Source organism: Acomys minous (assembly GCF_964271855.1).
Source record: "Acomys minous genome assembly, chromosome: 15".
Taxonomy (NCBI): domain Eukaryota; kingdom Metazoa; phylum Chordata; class Mammalia; order Rodentia; family Muridae; genus Acomys; species Acomys minous.
The window spans coordinates 98,858,593-98,878,019 of NC_140497.1; the positions used below are offsets into that span (position 1 = coordinate 98,858,593).

At 46.4% G+C, this 19,427-nt stretch overlaps 1 protein-coding gene across 3 annotated transcripts; it reads left to right on the forward strand.

The window, feature by feature from the left end:
- The first annotated feature begins 1,298 nt into the window (after positions 1-1,298).
- LOC311584328 (17-beta-hydroxysteroid dehydrogenase type 6) lies at positions 1,299-15,443 on the forward strand. Of its 3 annotated transcripts, none has more exons than XM_084758585.1 (5): positions 1,299-1,430; positions 8,433-8,759; positions 9,655-9,913; positions 12,619-12,782; positions 14,617-15,442. In XM_084758585.1, exons 2-5 carry the CDS (start codon positions 8,447-8,449, stop codon positions 14,832-14,834), a joined length of 954 nt encoding a protein of 317 aa, XP_084614711.1. In that variant the 5' UTR covers positions 1,299-1,430; positions 8,433-8,446; the 3' UTR covers positions 14,835-15,442. The 3 variants fall into 3 exon arrangements, with proteins under 3 accessions (XP_084614711.1, XP_084614710.1, XP_084614712.1); XM_084758584.1 differs by lacking the exon at positions 1,299-1,430 and adding an exon at positions 1,531-1,549 and having other exon boundaries at positions 14,617-15,443; XM_084758586.1 differs by lacking the exon at positions 1,299-1,430 and adding an exon at positions 6,452-6,545 and having other exon boundaries at positions 14,617-15,443.
- Positions 15,444-19,427: the final 3,984 nt, after the last annotated feature.

Sequence of the window (19,427 nt, forward strand, 5' to 3'; positions counted from 1 at the left end):
CTCACCTGTTGCATATGTGTCAACCACCTAACAGAGGGCTTTTGCAAGAGGATTTATTCAAGAGACAGTCACTATCAAGAGGTCTTAAGTCTCAAATCTTCCTCCCCAAGGGACGGGATGAAGGCCTGAAACACTCAGTTCGCAGTTCGCAGGCCATTTCCCCCACTGAGCACAGAAGCTATTTAATCTTACAGGACCCTGGGGTTGAGGCCTTTATGCCTAACGCCACTAGGAGGCAGTATTGCCTTTTTGTTTGTTCGTTCCTGCTAGGATTTCGTGCACAGAAGTAGCGAAATCTCACACACACACACACACACACACACACACACACACACACACACCCGCTTACCCCCCTCCCCCTCACAGCGCCCCTTGCACTGAGTGTCTGATTATATCACCCTCTACCTTTTCGGAGCTAATATCTAGCCAGTCCTAGGCTATTTCTCCAAGCTAAACTGAGCGGGACACCTATCGTTTGGAATTTCTTTTTAGTTCAATTTCTAGCATTATTTTTGCATGCTTTAGCAGCTGAAAGAGTAATTGATTTTGAGGAGTATGGCTTTCCTCTCCCCCCACCTACCATCCTCCCCCTCCCCCAGACAGGGTTTCTCTGTGTAGCCTTGGGGTGTCCTGGACTAACATTGTAGACGAAGCTGCCCTCGAACTCACAGGGATCCACTTACCTCTGCCTCCTGAGTGCTGGGATTAAATGGGTGCGCCACCACCGCCCGGAGAGGAATATGGCTTTTTAAACATCTTTATTTTACTTCTTACATTGTTTAAGAATTATTACTATTTTAGCTGGGCATGGTGGCGCACGCCTTTAATCTCAGCACTCGGGAGGCAGAGGTAGGCAGATCACTGTGAGTTCCAGGCCAGCCTGGTCTACAAAGTGAGTCCAGTATAGCCAAGGCTACACAGAGAAACCCTGTCTTGAAAAAAAAAAAAAGAGTTATTACTATTTTGGAGGTTATGGGAGGGAGACTCTGTCCCCTAAGCCTGACATTTCAGGAGTGGAGTTCACTATGTCAAATTACGCTTTCGTTTATTCTCTTAGTCTGCAAAAAATGAATGAATAAATGTATAATGATTTAGATTGGCATGTGACCTAGACTCAGTTAAGGCATGTCTACAACACTGACTAGTAAAACACTACTTCTGGGTGTGTGTGTGCCCATGAGGGTGTTGGAAGAGCACACTGGTGAATGAACTGCTAATCTGACCGGGAAGATCCGCCTTCCCTGTGGGCAGGCACCGGCCAATCAGCTAGGGGGCCCCGGAAAGAACAAACAAGGCAGAAGAAAGGTGATTTCCTCCTTGCTAAACCTAGAACACTTTAATCCTGCCCCTAAGGGCAGAGTGATAGACTTCCTGCACTCCTGGACTCCACCGGTGTCTGGCTGGCTGCGTCCTCTGGCTTCACCCCGAGGGTATGTGATCAATTTCCCTGGACCTGAAGACCAGGACCGGGACTGAGCCTCCCTATTGGCTGCACAGAGACCTCAGTTAGAGACGACCTGCTGTGAGACTTCGCAACCTCTGCAACTGTGTGAGCCAATGCCCCCAGTATTCTCCTTTCACATATCGATACCTGTTTAACTTGTAGGTTCTGCCTCTCTGGATAATACTGACACAATCCGTGTTGGGCATTGAAGGCAGACTCTGGGGAGAAAGAAAATAATAAATAAACAACAGCATTTCTTCTCCCAAGGAAGTGAAGGTCTACTATGGGCAACAGGCACAAACAAGGGGTGAAAAAAAAAAGTGTTATAGGTGTAGTTAGAAACTTTAAGACCTTTGTTAAGTTTGTGTGTATGGATTTGGTAATGTGTGTCTGTCACATATGTCCTGGTATCTACAGAGGCCTGAAGATGGCATCAGATTCTCTGGAACCCAGGTTCTAGGCAGTTGTGAGCTGCCCAAACACGGGCGCTGGGATCTGAACTCGGGTCCTCTAGAGGAACAGGAAGGACTCCTAACCCCAGAGCCGTACCCCAGCCCGCTATGGAGGAAGTTCCTTAAGATAAAATAAGACCAGGCCCAGAAGTGCAGACACAAAAGTATAAAGGGCAGGGCAGGCTCAGGGACCGGCCGCTAGGTCTTCCTGCAGACAGTTCAAGTTAAGGCAGGGTGAGAAGTGGGTCTCAAGAAGCCCAGCACACGCGAGGCCAAGGGATGTGGCGTTAACAGGCTTGCTCTTTCACTCTCATTCGGCTTCACCAAAATGAAGTGAGGACGCCAACCATGCCAATATCTGATGAGAAATGTTGGCAGGGGAATGCTATTGAAGTGAGCACGTTCTTCGAAAACTTGAAGTACTCTCATGTCAGTTAACTTCCTTTGGGGTGAGACAAGGGCGAGAAACTAGGAGGACGTGTTCTACTGACATGGATGACAATTCCTAGGTGCTTCAAGGCCGGCTTTCAGCTTAAATTTGGTAATTTTATAAAAACTACAGCAAAGCAGCAGAGCTTATTGATAAACACTGAATTCGGTTTGTTTGTTTTCTGGTTTTTTTTTTTTTCCCCCTGAAATTGGGTTTCTCTGGGTATCTCAGCCTGTCCTAAACTCACTTTGTAGACCAGGCTGGCCTCGAACTCACAGAGATCTGCCTTCCTCTGCCTCCCAGAGTGCTGAGATTACAGGGGTGTGCCACCGTGCCTGGCTACACTGAATTTGTTTAATAAGAGCGTTTTAGTTTAGCCCCACAGTAATAATTCCTTTAAGCCCAAAGCAAGTGATTACAGCAAATAAAACATTCATCATAGAACATTGCAAGTGTTCTTTAATCTATGTTATGGGTTTGCTAATGAAAATTTTAGGTTTTACTTATAAATTAACCTACTGGGCTTTTATTATGTTCTTGTGCACACTTCCTTGTTATTCACAAGCTACATAAGCTTTGAATCCAAACCTCTCCCTGCAGGCTGCCTAAAGTAAAGGATTATCAGACTTAAACCAGAACATAAAATCAAAGTCTGCTCTTTCATAAAAAAATTTGGACTTATCTGAAGATAGTGGGGGAGCCACGCTGTTTTCTCCCTGTGTTGCTTATGGCTGCCTCTAACTCAGGACTCACTGCCTCCTGAGAATCTAGGCTGCTACCTATCACCTCACTGCTGGGTTTAATCACTGGAGAAACACAAGCACAATTGTGTTTCATAAAAACTCTAGAGCCACAAGGCTGGCAAGTGGGAGGGGAGGAAGCAAACAGGCAATTTTAGACACCGTGCCTGGAAGCAGGTGACAAATACTCAGGACTTGAACTAAGGTGGGAACAGGGGATGGAGCTGGTGGGATGGGGATGAGTGGGAAGGCAGAATTAACACTGCCTCCCTGTGGGGAGGAGGAGGAATTACAATGTTTGCTGCATTGTGGACTTGGACAAAAGGGGGGGTTGTTTGTTTGTTGGTTGGTTGGTTGGTTTTTTTGAAATAGGGTTTCTCTGCATAGCCTTGGCTGTCCTGGTCTCACTTTGTAGACCTGGCTGCCCTTGAACTCACAGAGATCCGTCTGTCTCTGCCTCCCAGAGTGCTGGGATTACAGGTGTGCCATTGCACCCAGCAGAAGGGGATTTTTTTAAAAAAAGATTTTATTTATTTATTACTTATACAGTATTCTGCCTGCAGGCCAGAAGAGGGCACTAGATCTCATTATAGACAGATGGTTGTGAGCCACCATGTGGTTGCTGGGAATTGAACTCATGAAGAACAATCAGTGTTCATAACCTCTGTGCCAGCCGGGCGTGGTGGTGCATGGCTTTAATCCCAGCACTCGGGAGGCAGAGGCAGGCAGATCACTGTGAGTTCAAGGCCAGTCTGGTCCAGGACAGCCAAGGCTACACAGAGAAACCCTGTCTCTAAAAACCAAACCAGGGCTGGAGAGATGGCTCAGAGGTTAAGAGCACTGACTGCTCTTCCAAAGGTCATGAGTTCAATTCCCAGCAACCACATGTTGGCTCATAACCATCTATAAGGAGATTTGTATACATAATAAATAAATAAATATTAAAAAAAAATAAAAACCAAACCAAACCAAAAAACCTTTGCGCCATCTCTCCAGCCCCAAAAGGGGACTTTTTAAAGTTTCGCAGGCACTAATAAGTGTGTTAACTATTTATTGAGCAGATGTAGATTGGGAATCCATGTCCAGGAGGAAGGCCAGAGTGCCACAAAATGACGATTGTTTTACTTTGAACAGGTTGGAGTTAGACGTATTACTACAATTGCCCCTTAAAGTGCCCTTTGTGTTTCTTTCTTAGCCCTCACACAGTGTGCAGTGGTATAATGTATTAGTATATTTTGGGACACACTATATGTTTACTCTCTGTTTTCTGTATTAAGACCATGAGTTCTAGGTATGGAGTCCAGTGGTAACGCTTAGCATGTGTGATGACTTACATCTGAGCCCAGGACTTAAACAAATAACAAACACCCAGAAAACAAAGACTTAAATTCCAAAGGTCCAAATAGCATGCCTACCTGATGCCTCTGCTATTTGCGGTAGCTTAGTTCAGGGCCTACTTACAAAGCAAGGGCTCTGAGTTCACCTAATGTTAGGCAGACCCCGCAGGCAGGTCTTCCGCAGGCAGTGGGAAGTGAGAGGCGAGGTGCCAGGAGGAAGATCTGGGCTGACATCAGGGATTTGGTGTCAGTTGAATTGAGGTCAGGACAGTGACCTAGATCACCAAATGAGAAAATGTATAGTGGGGAGAGATGGGGGACCGACCGGGACAGATCTGCTGTAGATATTCACTTTAAAAACTGAGCAAAGGGCATGGTGGCACACGCCTTTAATCCCAGCGTTCGGGAGGGGGAGGCAGAGGCAGGTGAATCGCTGTGAGTTCAAGGCCAGCCTGGTCTACAGAGTGAGTCGAGGACAGTCAAGGCTACACAGAGAGACCCTGTCTCAAAAAAAAAAAAAAAAAAACAAAGGGGGAAAAATAATGATGATGAAAGCTAACAGCCACCAGCACAACGTCATTGCTTTGTCTTGGGGGTATGCCAGTTCTCCAGCCCTGTTTGCAGGCCCTCAATTACCCATTTCTTTCACGAGGTCTCAGAACTGCCAATTATATTGATAACATTATGCTGTTTGGACTAAGTGGACAAGATTTAACAACCACTCTGGAGTTATTGGTAATTTATATATAAGAGGATGGGAAGTAAAGCAACCAAAATCCAAGGGCCGTAGTAAAATTCCTAGGAGCCCAGTAATGGGGGCACGCAGAGATATTTCTTTTAAGGTGAAGGATAAGTGTTTGCCCCCGGCCCCTCCTGACACAAAGGAAGAAGCTCAATGCTCAGTGGGCCTATTTGGATTTTGTAGGCAACACATTCCTCGCTTGGGCATGTCACCCTGGCTCAGATGCCAAGTGACTCAAAACGCTGCTAGTGTTGAATGGGGCCTGCAACAGGAGAAGGCTCTTCAGCCGGACCAGGCTGCTGTGCTGATCTCCTTTTTTTTTTTTCTTTTCTAGATAGGGTTTCTCTGTGTAACCTTAGCTGTCTTGGAACTTGTTCTGTAGAACAGGTTGGCCTTGAATGCAGAAGTCTACCTGTCTTTAATCCAGGAAAAGAGGATTAAAGTCTCTCTTTCTCTCTCTCTCTCTTTTTTTTTTTTTCCGAGACAGGGTCTCTCTGTGTTAGCCTTGGCTGTCCTGGAGTTGCTCTGTAGACCAGGCTGGCCTCGAACCCACAGCAATCTGCCTGCCTCTGCCTCCTGAGTGCTGGGATTAAAGGCGGGCGCCACCACGCCCGGTCTGAGGATTAAAGTTTTATGCAAGCACACTGAGCTGAGCTGCTCAGTGTGAACTGGGTGCTGCCTGGCACACCCCGATGTGTGGGAACAGCAACAGTCCTTCGTCACCTGGATACGGCATATGTGCAGTTGGGTCTGAACAGGTCCCGAGGGCACAGGCCACTTACACGAAGAAGCTGCCCAAGGGTACCTGGGTCTTGAACGTGTTATAATGTCATCTGTCCCAAACATGTATGTTTGGCTTCATGGGGTTGTGATTGATTGGCCTACGAGTGGTTCCACACGGGGTAGAAGCATCACCCATAAGTGGACAGCTCCCTGCTGAGACAATCCTCCAGGACACCAGTGATGGTGGATGTCCACAGTGGGCAGAACTCGAGGCAGTACATATGGCTGTGCATTTTGCTTTGAAGGGAAAATGGCTGGATGTGGAATTATATACTGCACGGGCTGTAGCCAGTGGTGTGGCAAAATGGTTAGGGGCATGAAAAGAGGGTGATGGGAAAAATGATGAGAAAGGCATTTGTGGAAGGAGTTTGTGGGTGGATGCAGAGTGCTGAAGGTGCTTTAAAAAAAAAAAGATTTATTTATTTATTTATTATGTATATAGTGCTCTCTCTGCCTGTCTGTACACCTGCAGGTCAGAAGAGGGCACAAGATCTCATTATAAATGGTTGTGAGCCCCTGTGTGGGTGCTGGGTATTGAACTCAGGACCTTTGGAAGAGCATCTGTCTAGCACCGCGCTGAGGCTTCTTGAGGGCATCTCTTGGCGTTACCTCATTCTGTAAGTGGCTAAAGTCAGTGGGAAACCGCAACAACATCCGGGCAGGATGATAAACGGTCCAAACACTTGAGAAGTGGAGACATGAACGCCCCCTTCAGGTAGAGAGCTGAGACAGGCCGCGGTGGTCGCCGAGGGCACAGGAAACACGGAATGAGTGTCACAAGTGCCAGCTGAGGCTGCATGACCCATTATAGAAGTGAGGCTTGTCACTGCCACGAATACATCTGTCCTGCTTTGTTAAGAATAACACATTTTCGCTGGGGGTGGTGGCTCATGCCTTTAATCCCAGCACTCCAGAGGCAGAGGCAGGCAGATCGAGGTGAGTTCAAGGCCAGGCTGGTTTATAAAGTGACTCCAGTCCAGCTAAGACTACACAGAGAAACCCTGTCTTGAAAAACAATAAACAAACAAACAAACAAAAAAGAATAACACATTTTCAGCAACTCACAGCTGGTCAGAGCGCAGAGAACACAGTGTCTGTGGAGTTCTCAGCCTTAAACAAGGCAACTATATCAGACCCCCTTCTTCCTCCAAGATTCAGGGAGTATCTTTGAAGAAGTAAGAGCAAGAGTTGGTGACACTGCAGACAAAATGGTACCCTCTAGAGGTGACAGCATGTCTGCACTGGTGAATTTACAGCATCTGTGGTTGCTTGAATGAGACATCCAAGCTCACGGTTGTCAGCATTCCAGCATGGAGCCACGGAGGGGCTCAAACCCGTACCCCTAGCTCAGGAGCTGTTGGTACTATTGGTACTTGAGGGTTGCTGGAGTCATTGCCCTCAAGGGTGTGGCTCCTGGCCGGCTGACCATCCTCCAGCGATGGCTCTACACTGTATGTATATGGGTAGCACTAATTGGATTCCGTGGGTTACTTAGAAAACAAAAGAGGGAGCTGGAGAGAGATGCCTTAGCAGCCAAGAGTGTTTGCTGCATTCAAGAGGATCTGAGTTTGATTCTCGTTTCTGATGTCTGCAGGTACCAGGCATATCCACACACAGTAAGTTAAAAAAAAAAAAAAAAAAAATATATATATATATATATATATATATATATATATATATATATATATATATATATTTAAAGGGTGACTTCAAAAGTCTGATTCTTCTGCCTTTACCTCCAGAGTGCTACTGTCCCACACTTAGTTTTTGGGCCATTGGGCATCTGACTCAGGGCCTAATGCATGCTAAGTAGGTACTGCCAAGTGAGAAAGATCGTGGCCAATGATATTGATTTCCACCGCTCTTCAGGCTGGTCTATATTTACAAATTGCTTTGTCTGTGACACTTCACACAAGTTGACCTCCCCATCAAATAAATCCCAGTTTAATTTACCCTCAATGCCACTGTAAGATACTTAATTTTGTTTAACCTTTATGTTATATGTATAGATGTTTTGCCTGGTGGGTACATCTGTGCACCGTATGATGCAGTGCTCTCAGAGATCAGAAGAGGTCGTCAGATCCCTTGGTAATGGTTGTGAGCTGATGTGTGGGTGCTGGGCATTGAATCTGGGTCCCCTGGACTAACCACTAGGGACCTCTTCAGGCTCCCTTCATGTGCTTTTTTGAGACAAAGCTAGGAGTCTTTCTTTGTAGTATATGTAACGTTTCTTTTTTTAAAAAAAAGATTTATTTATTTATTATGTATACAGTGCTCTGACTTCATGTACACCTGCATACCAGAAGAGGGCATCAGATCTCATTATAGATGGTTGTGAGGCACCATGTGGTAGCTGGGAATTGAACTCAGGACCTCTGGAAGAGCAGTCAGTGCTCTTAACCTCTGAGCCATCTCTTCAGCCCCTCTCTGCTTTTCAAGACCAGGGCTGGTGCAAGTGCTCTTCCACCAAACCATAACCAAAACCTATTCTCTTTCTATTCAAGGATATTTTCTCATCATGTGGCTCTACCTGGTGGCCCTTGTGGGCCTTTATCACCTTCTGCGTTGGTACCGTGAGAGGCAGGTGGTGAGCCATCTCCAAGACAAGTATGTCTTCATCACGGGCTGTGACTCGGGCTTTGGGAACCAGCTGGCCAGACAGCTGGACAGGAGAGGCATGAGGGTGCTGGCTGCATGTCTGACGGAAACGGGAGCCGAGCAGCTGAGGAGCAAGACGTCAGACCAGCTGGAGACAGTGGTGCTTGATGTCACCAAGACAGAGAGTATTGCGGCAGCCACCCAATGGGTGAAGGAGCGTGTTGGGAACAGAGGTACAAAGAAATATTTTCACTTCCAATTTGTTTATGCGGGGATATGCAGAGTTGTATAATGTGTACGTGCATGCCAAAAGCAAAGTTTAAAACACTGGCTTTGGCTGGGCATGGTGGCGCACGTCTTTAATCCCAGCACTAGGGAGGCAGAGGCAGGCAGATCTCTGTGAGTTCAAGGCCAGCCTGGTCTACAAAGTGAGTCCAGGACAGCCAGGGCTACACATAGAAACCCTGTCTTGAAAAACAAAAACAAAAACAAAAACAATAACAAAAAAAAAACTGAGACAAGATCTCCCTCCATAGCCCAGACCAACCTGCAGTTAACAATCTTCTTCCTTCAACCTGTCAATTTCTAGGACTACAAGAATGAACTATCCTGTCTGGAGATACAGAGGAGGTTTTGGTTTCTGTCCTCCCTAGTTTTATGTCACCTTGACACAAAAGAGGGAACCTCAGTTGAGACTATGGTTCCATAAGATTGGGCTTTAGGACATTTTCAGTGAGGGAGGGACCATCCCATAATGAGTGATGCCATCCCTGGGCAGGTGCTCCTGGGTTTTTCCATAAGAAAGCAGGCTGAGCAAGCCATGAGGAGCAAGCCAGTAAGCGGCACCCCTCCATGGCTTCTGCATCAGCTCCTGCCTCCAAGTTCCTCACACTTTTTGAGTTGCTGCCCTGACTTCCTCCCGTGATAAACAGTGACGTGGAAGTGTAAGCCAAATAAACCCTTCCCCCCCCCCCACGCCACCTTGCTGGCCTCATACCCACAGCGATCCTCCTGCCTCTGCTTCCCGAGTGCTGGGATCAAAGGCGTGCGCCACCAACACCTGGCTCGGAAAACTGTCATTTTAAAACAGAAATCCAAGTATGGCTTTACGTTTTGTTGTTGTCTTAGGACTCTGGGGTTTGGTGAACAATGCAGGTGTGTTCCAACCATTTGCCTACCTTGAGTGGCAGAGACCCGAGGACTACGTGGCCATGCTCCAAGTGAACCTCATTGGTATGGTCCAGGTGACTTTGAGTATGCTTTCCCTGGTGAAGAAGGCTCGGGGTCGGATTGTCAATGTCTCCAGTGTTTTGGGAAGAGTCGCTTTGTGTGGAGGATTCTACAGTTGCTCCAAGTACGGGGTTGAGGGATTTTCAGACGTACTAAGGTAACTGGAAGGGTAAAAATCCACGTGCTTTCCTGGTGCTCACGCACCACCTTGTTTCCTCACTCCTGTAGCTTGTCTGTTGCCGTCTGACACAGGATCTCACCCAGCCCGGCCTGGATCTCACTCTACACAGAGCTCTTGTTGGCTTCAGTCATAGGCATTCCTCCTGTCCTGCCTTCCTGCATGACGAGGCCACAGATGTGAACCACCTAAAAGTCCTTTGTTTGTTTTCAAAGGGTCGTAGGTAGAGAGCAGGCTGGCCTCTACCCTACCTTCAGGTAGCTGAGGTTGGCCTTGAACTCACAAGAATCCTACTGTAACTTCCCAGTGCTGGGGTTACAGGTGTGTGCTGTCATCCAACTAAAAAATTCTTTTTCAGGCAGGATTTTGTTATGTACCCTTGGCTGACCTCTAACTCGGAGATCTGTAGGCCTCAGACCCCAAGTGCTGGGGTTATAAGTATGCACTACCACACTGGTCTGGTTCAAAATCCTATCCATGGATATGGTTACTAGTTCTTGGAAACAGAGTCCAAAATTCAAAACAAGATTTTGCCCCCCAAATTCAGCTGTCAGTCAAGACTTGACCGGATAGTGCTCTGAGCTGAGGCCCTAAGTCCCTCTAGCCCCGGCTTGCTTTCCTTTGCAATGTCCTTTTGTTTTAATTCTCTGGGGAAATCCTATTGGCTGGATTCCGGTTGGCTTGTGTGTGTGTGTGTGTGTGTGTGTGTGTGTGTGTGTGTGTGTGTGTGTGTGAATGTGTATGTGTGAGTGTGTGCGTGCGTGCATGTGTGCGTGTGTGTGTGTGTGTGTGTGTGTGTGTGTGTGTGTGTGTACTGGGCCTTATACACACTAGGCAATCACTTGACCACTAAGGCACATGCCATGTCCTGAATTCATACATCTCTCGTGCCACTGACACCACATTGTGGGACAAGGTTACGTACGTGTAACTATTTTACAGCTATTCAACCATTTCTTTTCTTGTGGTTCTGGGGTTTAAGCTTGGGGCTGTTGGCTGTTACATATTAGGTGAGCACCCAGTCACTGAGCTCTTTCTCCAACCCCTATCCCATTTAAGGTGTTGCCCTCACTCTGCGTCTTTGGGAACTGCAGAGAGGACATTAAATATTTGCCTGTGTCACATGGGTAACAGGAGCCAGACACTGTCTACACAAGTACCCTGTCCTGTCAGCTGAGGACAGAACATGTGTAGTCACTGGGTACAAAATAGTTCGGTGCCAGCTCCCTGTCACAGGGGTTGGGAATGAGACTTGAACATGGCCCTGCCATAGTCATTAGCTAGCCAGGGATATACCACAGTAACACAAGGAGTTTAAAGGGCGTGGTGTGTTAAAAGAACACGCTTATCCCCTTGGTGTTCTTCATTGTGGAGAATTGGAAGCCAGGGTTGTTGACAGAAGCTCGTTCTTTCTGAGGGCCCTGGGGGAGGCTCTGTCACTCGCCTCTTCCAGGTTGCCTGCCATCTTCCTTCTTGTGGTGTAGGCAGACCTTACCACTGTGAGATTTCTGAGGTGAAGAACTCAGTCTTAACACACTCCGTCCGAGCATACAAAGCGCTTGGCGCAGCACCCCCATAATAGTGCTGTCCTCGCTTGTCTTCCTTCCCTCCTGGGCACTCTAAAGGCTAATTATTATTATTATTATTTTTTTTTGAGACAGGGTTTTTCTGTGTAGCCTTGGCTGTCCTGGACTTGCTTTGTAGACCAGGCTGGCCTTGAACTCACAGGGATCCACCTGCCTCTGCCTCCCGAGTGCTGGGATTAAAGGTGTGCACCACCACCGTCTGGAGGATAATTATTTTTATCTTATGTGTGTGTGTTCCTCTGAAGGTAGGTGTGTGCACCATGTCCATTTCTGGTGCTTGTAGAGGTCAGAAGACTGTGTCAGATGCCCTGGGACAGGAATTATGGCCGGGTGCGAGCTGCCATATGGGTGCTGGGAGACAACCTGGGACCTCTGGTAGAGCGGCAAGTGCTCTTGTTGAAAGAGCAGCCAGAGTGGGGGAGGGGGGTGCTGGTGAGATGGCCCAGAGGGCAAAGGCGTGTCCGACCAAGGCTGATGACCTGGGATGCATCCCTGGAATGCTGCACTAGGAGGGAGAGTGCTGACTCCTGCCAGTTACACTCTGATCTCCAACAAGTGGAATGTAAACATGCACATGCTCTCACTTTTGTGCACACATGCACACACACACACACACACACACACACACACACACACACACACACACAGTAAAATAAAATCTAAACAAAGCAAAAGAGCAGAACAGATTCATAGGATAGGAGTTGGTGTAATGTTCTAATTATTGGCTCTGGGAATGTTTAGGTTACTGGTTTTTTAAAAAAAATTTCTTTGTTCTTTGTTTTATCATTTTGAGACAGAGTCTCACTGTGTAGACTAAGCTGGCCTGGAGCTCACTATGTAGACCAGGCTGGCCTCAAATTCACAGGGATCCACTTGCTTCTGCCTCCTAAGTACTGGGATTCAAGGTGTGACACCACACTTGGCTTTCTGTTCTTTAAATTTTGCTTGGTGTGTGTGTGTGTGTGTGTGAGAGAGAGAGAGAGAGAGAGAGAGAGAGAGAGAGAGAGAGAGAGAGAGAGAGAGAAGAGGGAAAAATGAAATACTGAAATAGTGATTATTTTTATCAAAGGAGATAACTTAAGTAGTTTTTTGTTTCAGGCGTGAGATTCAAGATTTTGGGGTGAAAGTCAGCATAATTGAACCTGGGAGCTTCAAAACTCGGATGACAGATGCAGAGTTAAACATTGAGAGAAGCAAGAAAGCCTGGGAAGCAACCCCCGAGCATATTAAGGAATCTTACGGACAGCAGTTTTTTGACAATTGTAAGTTAGTGTGTGTGTGTGTGTGTGTGTGTGTGTGTGTGTGTGTGTGTGTGTGTGTGTGTAGTATGCTTGCACCTGTGGAGAGCAGAGGTGGACTCTGGGTGCCATTGATCACTCAACACCTTAGCCCCCACCCCCCGACCAGACAGGTTTCTCTGTGTAGCCCTGGCTGTATTGGACTCTGCAGACCAGGCTGGCCTTGAACTCTCAGAGCTCTGCCTGCCTCTGCCTCCCGAATGCTGGGATCAAAGGTGTGCGCCACCACCCAGCTCCCCACCTTACCCTTTGAGATAAAGTTTCTGAATGAACTTGGGCTATATCATTTCAGTTTGACTGGCTATTCAGGATCTATCTATTATCTCCATCCTGGGGTTTACAGACATGGCCTGGCTTCTATGTGGCTTCTGGGAGTCTGAGTGCAACGAGTGTCAAGCAGTTTACCTGCAGTGTCCCTAGCCCCAGATCATAGAGACCATGGGTATGCTTCTGTTAGAAGGCAGGCAGCTTCTATGAGCACTCTCTGACATGCACCACATACAATGCACAAAACACACATACAAGGAATACAATTCGTGATTCTATTTATATGAAATGCCCAGGCCATAGACAGACAGAGTAGATGTTGCCTTGGGTTCGTTGGAGAGAAAAGAGTAGCTTTAGTGTTATATGTTTGTATGTGTGTGTACTTATGTGTTTGTATGTGTGTGTACTTATGTATTTGTGTGTGTGTGTGTGTCTGTGCTTCATGTTTGCGTGTGTAGATGTGTTTATGTTTTAACTGTGTGTACATATGTATGTATATATGTTTTACATGTATATGGATGTATGTGTGTATATGCACGTGGTGTCATGTGGTGATGAATCCCAGGGTCATGTATGTTCTAGGCAAGAACCCTACCATTGAGCCACATGCCCATCCTACAGGGTTTATTTTAAGAATGAAGAAAATGTTCTAAAGTTCAAATGTGATGGTTGCAGAACTCTAAATACACTAAAAACCAATGGTTTGTATACTTTAACTGTCTAGATTTTATGATACGTAAATACACACCAATTTACAGGTGAGGGCCAGCAAAAGAGCTTAGCTGGTGGAGGTGTTTGCAATATAGACTTGGTGACCTAAGTTTAATCCTCAGAACCCATATGAAGGTGTGGGAGAGAACTGGCCCCACAAAGCTGTCCTCTGACCTCCAAACACGTGATGCGTCATGTGCAGACATGTATAAATATACACACAGTGAATAAATAATAAAATTCCCAATTCACAGGATGCAAAGGCAGGCAGATCTCTGTGAGTTCGAGGCCAGGCTGGTCTTCAATGCAAGTCCAGGACAGCCAAGGCTACACAGAGAGACCCTGTCTCAAAAAACAAAACAAAACAAAACAAAAATTCCCAATTGAAAAAGGAGATTTGTGTACCTATATTGAACCAGTCAGGAAGTTGACTTTTAAAAATAAAGTTTATGGGGCACTGGCGAGATGGTTCAGTGGTTAAGAGCACTGCCAGCTCTTCCAGAGGTCTTGGGTTCAATTCCTGGAAACCACATAGTGCCTCACAGCCATCTATAATGTGATACGATGCCTTCTTCTGGCCTGCAGGTGTGCATGCAGGTAGAGCACTGTATACATAATAATAAATAAGAAAAATTTTCTAGAACTAAATAAAAGCAAAGGTTTGGTCTTTACGTATATGGCTGGTAATTATCATATCAGGAAGCACAGGTCTGGCCTTCCAACATGTTCACAGACGTTGCATGACCACATGTTGACCACATGCAGCAAAGCCTTAAAGACAACCCAGAGGAGGAGGGACTGCTGACCTTCCTCTCTTCAGTTTGCAGTGTCACCAAACGAGAGCTGATGAAGTGTAGCACAGACCTGACCATAGTCACGGACTGCATGGAACACGCCCTGACCTCCATGTACCCGCGCACGCGCTACTCCGCTGGCTGGGACGCCCGGCTTTTCTTCATCCCTCTTTCTTATTTACCTACATCACTGGTAGACTACATATGGGGCAGATCAACAGGCAAGCCAGCTCAGGCAGCTTGAAGGATCCCACTTCAGCCATCCTTGGAAATCTTTTGTGTTTTAGGGGTTGTTATTTCGAACTCAAACTATCTGTACCAACCAGCTTTCTCGCCTAAACCATTTATCTGGTATTTTTTCCTTCCTTCCCCACCCCTACAGAAGCCTGGTCTCTCGATAAACTCTGCCTGGCCTGGAACTCACAGCCATCTACCTGTCTCTGCCTCCTGAGTGCTGGGATTAAAGGCGTGCGCCATCACGCCTGGCCCTGTCTCCCAGTTAGTCAAAAGGTTCACATTCCAGACATATGAAATTTATTAATGTTAATTAATCATTTTTTCTCCTGAGAATATTTTCAGAGTGTATCAATCATTCTTTTTCATCCTATTAAACAGAGCCATGTAAGAACAATTTAGCCTTTTCCCCCCTCTTAGATTTATTTTTAACGATATGTACTTATGCATGTCTGTGTGTGGGTGTGTTTGTGGGAGAGCCGGTGCCTGAGGAGGTCAAATGTGACAGAACAGAGGCAGATGTGAGCCTCCCTATGTGAGTGCTGGGAATTGAACCCAGCTCTGGAAGAGGAGGGTTAGCCACTGAGCCATTTCTCCAATCTCTCCAGCCCTCCACTGAGCCTGTTTTGATGTCCTTTTTTTTTTTTTTTCTTTAAAGACAGGTTTCTCTGTAGCCCTGGCTGTCCTAGACTCACCCTGTAGACCAGGCTGGTCTTGAACTCACAGCGATCCACCTGCCTCTGCCTCCCGAGTGCTGGGATTAAAGGCATGCACCACCAGACCTGGCTTCAAAACCTGTTTTCTTAAGATTGGCCTGATGATGCCAGAACACAGAAGTCTGAAGCCAGACAGGCAATTTCAGGCCAACCTGGGCTACACAGTGAGTCTCTGTCTCAAAAACAAACACAAACAAACAAAGAAAAATCAGATTCACTACCACAAACAAGAGTTTGCTTCCGTAGGTGACAGTACACCTGTGGATGGTTTATCTCTGTAAGGGTTCACGTGTGTGTGTGTGTGTTCTAGCCCTTTTCTTCAGCACACCACCTCAGTGTCTCGAGACATTGCAGGCATTTTCAAGGCATTAGCAGTGCACTAGCTGGTTTTATGTCAACTTGACATAAGCTGTAGTCATCTAAGAGGAGGCAACCCCACCTGAGAAAACTACTCCATGAGATCCAGCATTTTGAGTAAGGCATTTTCTTAATGAGTACAGCCCCAGCCATGTGTGCTGCAAAGCTTGGGTATGGCACTTATCTCATGCCCTCATCTGAGGAAATTAAAACAACATTTACACCTAGTAGAGTTCCATAGTCACTTGTAATTCTGATAGATAAAAATAGTCAAAATACTTCTTCTGAAGGTCAACTCTTTTTTCTTCCCAATCACTGTGTTTTAGGTTGTTCTTTTTGAACACAGCCAGGTTCATTTTTTTTTCTTTTAGTGGTTTGTTCCCCACTCCACAGGCCGTTGATTTACCTTTTTGAGTATCTCAAACATCATCATGACTCTGAAATCCAAGCTAGAATATTTTGGAGTGAGCCTTAGACCTCATCTATCCTATGTCACAGATTCACAAGAGTAGTGCTTAGCAGTGAATCTGACAGACAAGCAAAATTTCCTCCTAGAATGCCTTAAGGTTTTATTATTGACAGAGCTTGAAGAGAAAGAATCCACTGATGCAAACAGGCACAATTCTCAGGCATACAGGTCTCAGGGTCAGACAGCAACACACAGCATCCGTTCCTCCCAAGTAACTCATAAATTCAGTCAGATTCCAGTTCAATCAAAAGCCCAGCAACCTCTGAGCAGAGGGTCTAGGTCCACATGGTACATGGTCCTTGGTTGGTGCATCAGTCTCTGTTATCTACAGTTATCCTGTATTAAGTGGTGATATTCCACTTATGAGTGAGTATATACCATGCGTGTCTTTCTGGGCCTGGGTTAACTCACTCAAGATGATCTTTTCTTTTTTGACAGCCTTGGCTGTCCTGGACTTGCTTTGTAGACCAGGCTGGCCTCGAACTTACAGCGATCCACCTGCCTCTGCCTCCCGAATGCTATGATTAAAGGCGTGCGCCACCACACCCTGCAGGATGATCATTTCTAGTTCCATCCATTTGCCTGCAAATTTCAAGATTTCTTTATTTTTTAATAGCTCTGTAGTATTCCATTGTGTAAATGTGACACATTTTCTTTATCCATTCTTCAGTTGAGGGACATCTAGGTTGATTCCAGATTCTGGCTATTACAAATAAAGTTGCTATGAGCATAGTTGAGCAAATGTCCTTGTTGTATGGTGGTGCATCCTTTGGGTATATGTCCAGGAGTGGTATAGCGGGGTCTTGAGGTAGAATTATTCCCAATTTCCTGAGAAAATGCCAGATTGATTTCCAAAGTGGTTGTACAGTTTGCACTCCCACTAGCAATGGAGGAGTGCTCCCCTTTCTCCACCAGCATGCGCTGTCACTTGAGAGTTTGATCTTAGCCATTCAGATAGGTGTAAGATGGAATCTCAGAGTCGTTTTGATTTGCATTTCCCTGATGACTAAGAACGCTGAGCAGTTCTTTAAGTGTTTCTCAGCCATTTGCTATTCCTCTGCTGAGAATTTTCTGTTTAGTTCTGTACCCCATTTTTAAATTGGATTACTTGGTTTGGTGGTGTTGAATTTCTTTATGTATTTTGGATATTGGCCCTTTGTCAGATGTAGGGTTGGTGAAGATTTTCTCCCAGTCTGTAGGCTGTCATTTTGTTCTGTTGACAGTGTCCTTTGCCTTACAGAAGCTTTTCAGTTTCACGAGGTCCCATCTACTAACTGTTGCTCTTAGAGCCTGAGCCGCTGGTGTTCTGTTCAGGAAGTTGTCTCCTGTGCCAATGAGCTCAAGGCTCTTCCCCACCTTTTCTTCTAACAGATTTACTGTGTCTGGGTTTTATTTGTTTGTTTTGTTTTTGCTTTTCCGAGACAGGGATTCTCTGTGTAGCCTTGGCTGTCCTGTGTTGGATTTCAGACCATACCAAAGTGGACCAGCCTTCCAGGTTCTCCCAGCATCCCTTGGTCCCTAGCTGCTGTAGGGTGTGGCTGGCACACCCAGCCCTCTCCCCTGAACTTTCCATCCCAGGGGCAGGGGCTCCTCCTCCTGCCTCACCATATCATCCAGACATTTTGGTTCCCCTTGCTCTCTCTTCTCTCTTTCTGTATCTCTCCTCCTTTTCTTCTTCTCCCCTCTCTCTCTCCCTCCCTCCTTCACTTCCTCCTCCCTCTTTCTTACTCCCCCTCCCCCTTCCTCTGAGTGGTGGTCGAGAGCTGCTCCGGATAAACCTGCATTTATATATTATAACTTCAACTTACAATCAGCTCATTCTGCCATTTCAATCACCCTGGACTCGCTTTGCAGACCAGGCTGGCCTCGAACTCACAGAGATCCGCCTGCCTCTGCCTCCCGAGTGCTGGGATTAAAGGCGTGCGCCACCACGCCCGGCCCCCAGCCAGATTTTTCTGTGGGTTCTGGGGTTCTAAACTCAGGACCTCATGCTAGTTCAGTAAACTCTTTGCTGACTGGGCCACCTCTCTAGCCCCTCATACATACGCGAACATGGCTCCTAACACCACATCTTTCTAAGTGTCGTCAAGGAGGGTGCCTGCGGCATGTTCCCAGGCTCCCCCATTTCACCCTCACTCTATTATCCACACAAAACCAACTCTGTAAACATGTTTGTCAAGTTTGAAACAAACTCCCACTTCTGTGCAGTTCAGTTTTAGGAGGAAAAACAATATACTTTGTTAAAAAGAACAAAGCCTTCTGGGCTCTGAGAACACACTTCACCCTCACATACTGTGATCACTTCTCATCAGGTGAACAAAGTTTTCCTTAACTTTAGCGACTTGATTTTTAAACGTTGTTTCTAGACGCTGTGTACAATGGTGATGTCTCAAGCTGTAAAAGTTTAAAGGACATAGGGAAGGCTGGGACAGGACATAATGATTTTGGAAGCACAAGTTACAAAAGTAAAACCGGATTACTCGGCCTCCTTTCTGCCCCCCGCCCACCCCCCAGCCTTCGTTACTCAGCGTCTGGCTGTGCCGTGACAATGGTGCCATTATTTGTCTCCTGCAAGTGGCTCTCAAGGGGGCTCCAGAAGAGATTGTTTCTGGAACGGAATAGCTGCTTAATAAATATTCATTGGATTTGAAAAGCCGAGGTCCTCATTTAAGATTCTTGCCCACACGAGGAGCTGCTTGTTGGGATGCGCTGCGGGTTTCTCGCGTGGGCGGAGGCGGTGAAGGTGAAAGGAAGATGGGTTTGTGTGTCCGGGACTCGGCAGCAACTGGAGAAAAAGTTCCCCAAACAACTTCGGATGTGATTAAATAATGAAGTTCCCCAGAACTGAGGCATCTTCAGTCTAGACCTAAGGAAATATGATGTCTCCTAAACACCTTTGGTTTTATTTTAAAATTAACAGTACATTTTGCTGCAGGGAAAGATTAACTGGGGGGGCGGGGAGACTCTGTTTTTGTGGCTACAGGGAAAGTGTCACCTATGGGTTACCCACACTTCTGTAAGTAACCCCTCACACACAGGCACGCACACCTTCACTCTCAGA

What these genes read in the sequence shown, in the direction of transcription:
- LOC311584328 (XM_084758585.1), top strand. Translation starts at nt 8,447, where the DNA reads ATGTGGCTCTACCTGGTGGCCCTTGTGGGCCTTTATCACCTTCTGCGT. An exon ending in GGATTTTCAGACGTACTAAG is followed by an intron (nt 9,914 to 12,618) that starts GTAACTGGAAGG and finishes TTTTTGTTTCAG; the next exon opens with GCGTGAGATTCAAGATTTTG. An exon ending in ACAGCAGTTTTTTGACAATT is followed by an intron (nt 12,783 to 14,616) that starts GTAAGTTAGTGT and finishes TCCTCTCTTCAG; the next exon opens with TTTGCAGTGTCACCAAACGA.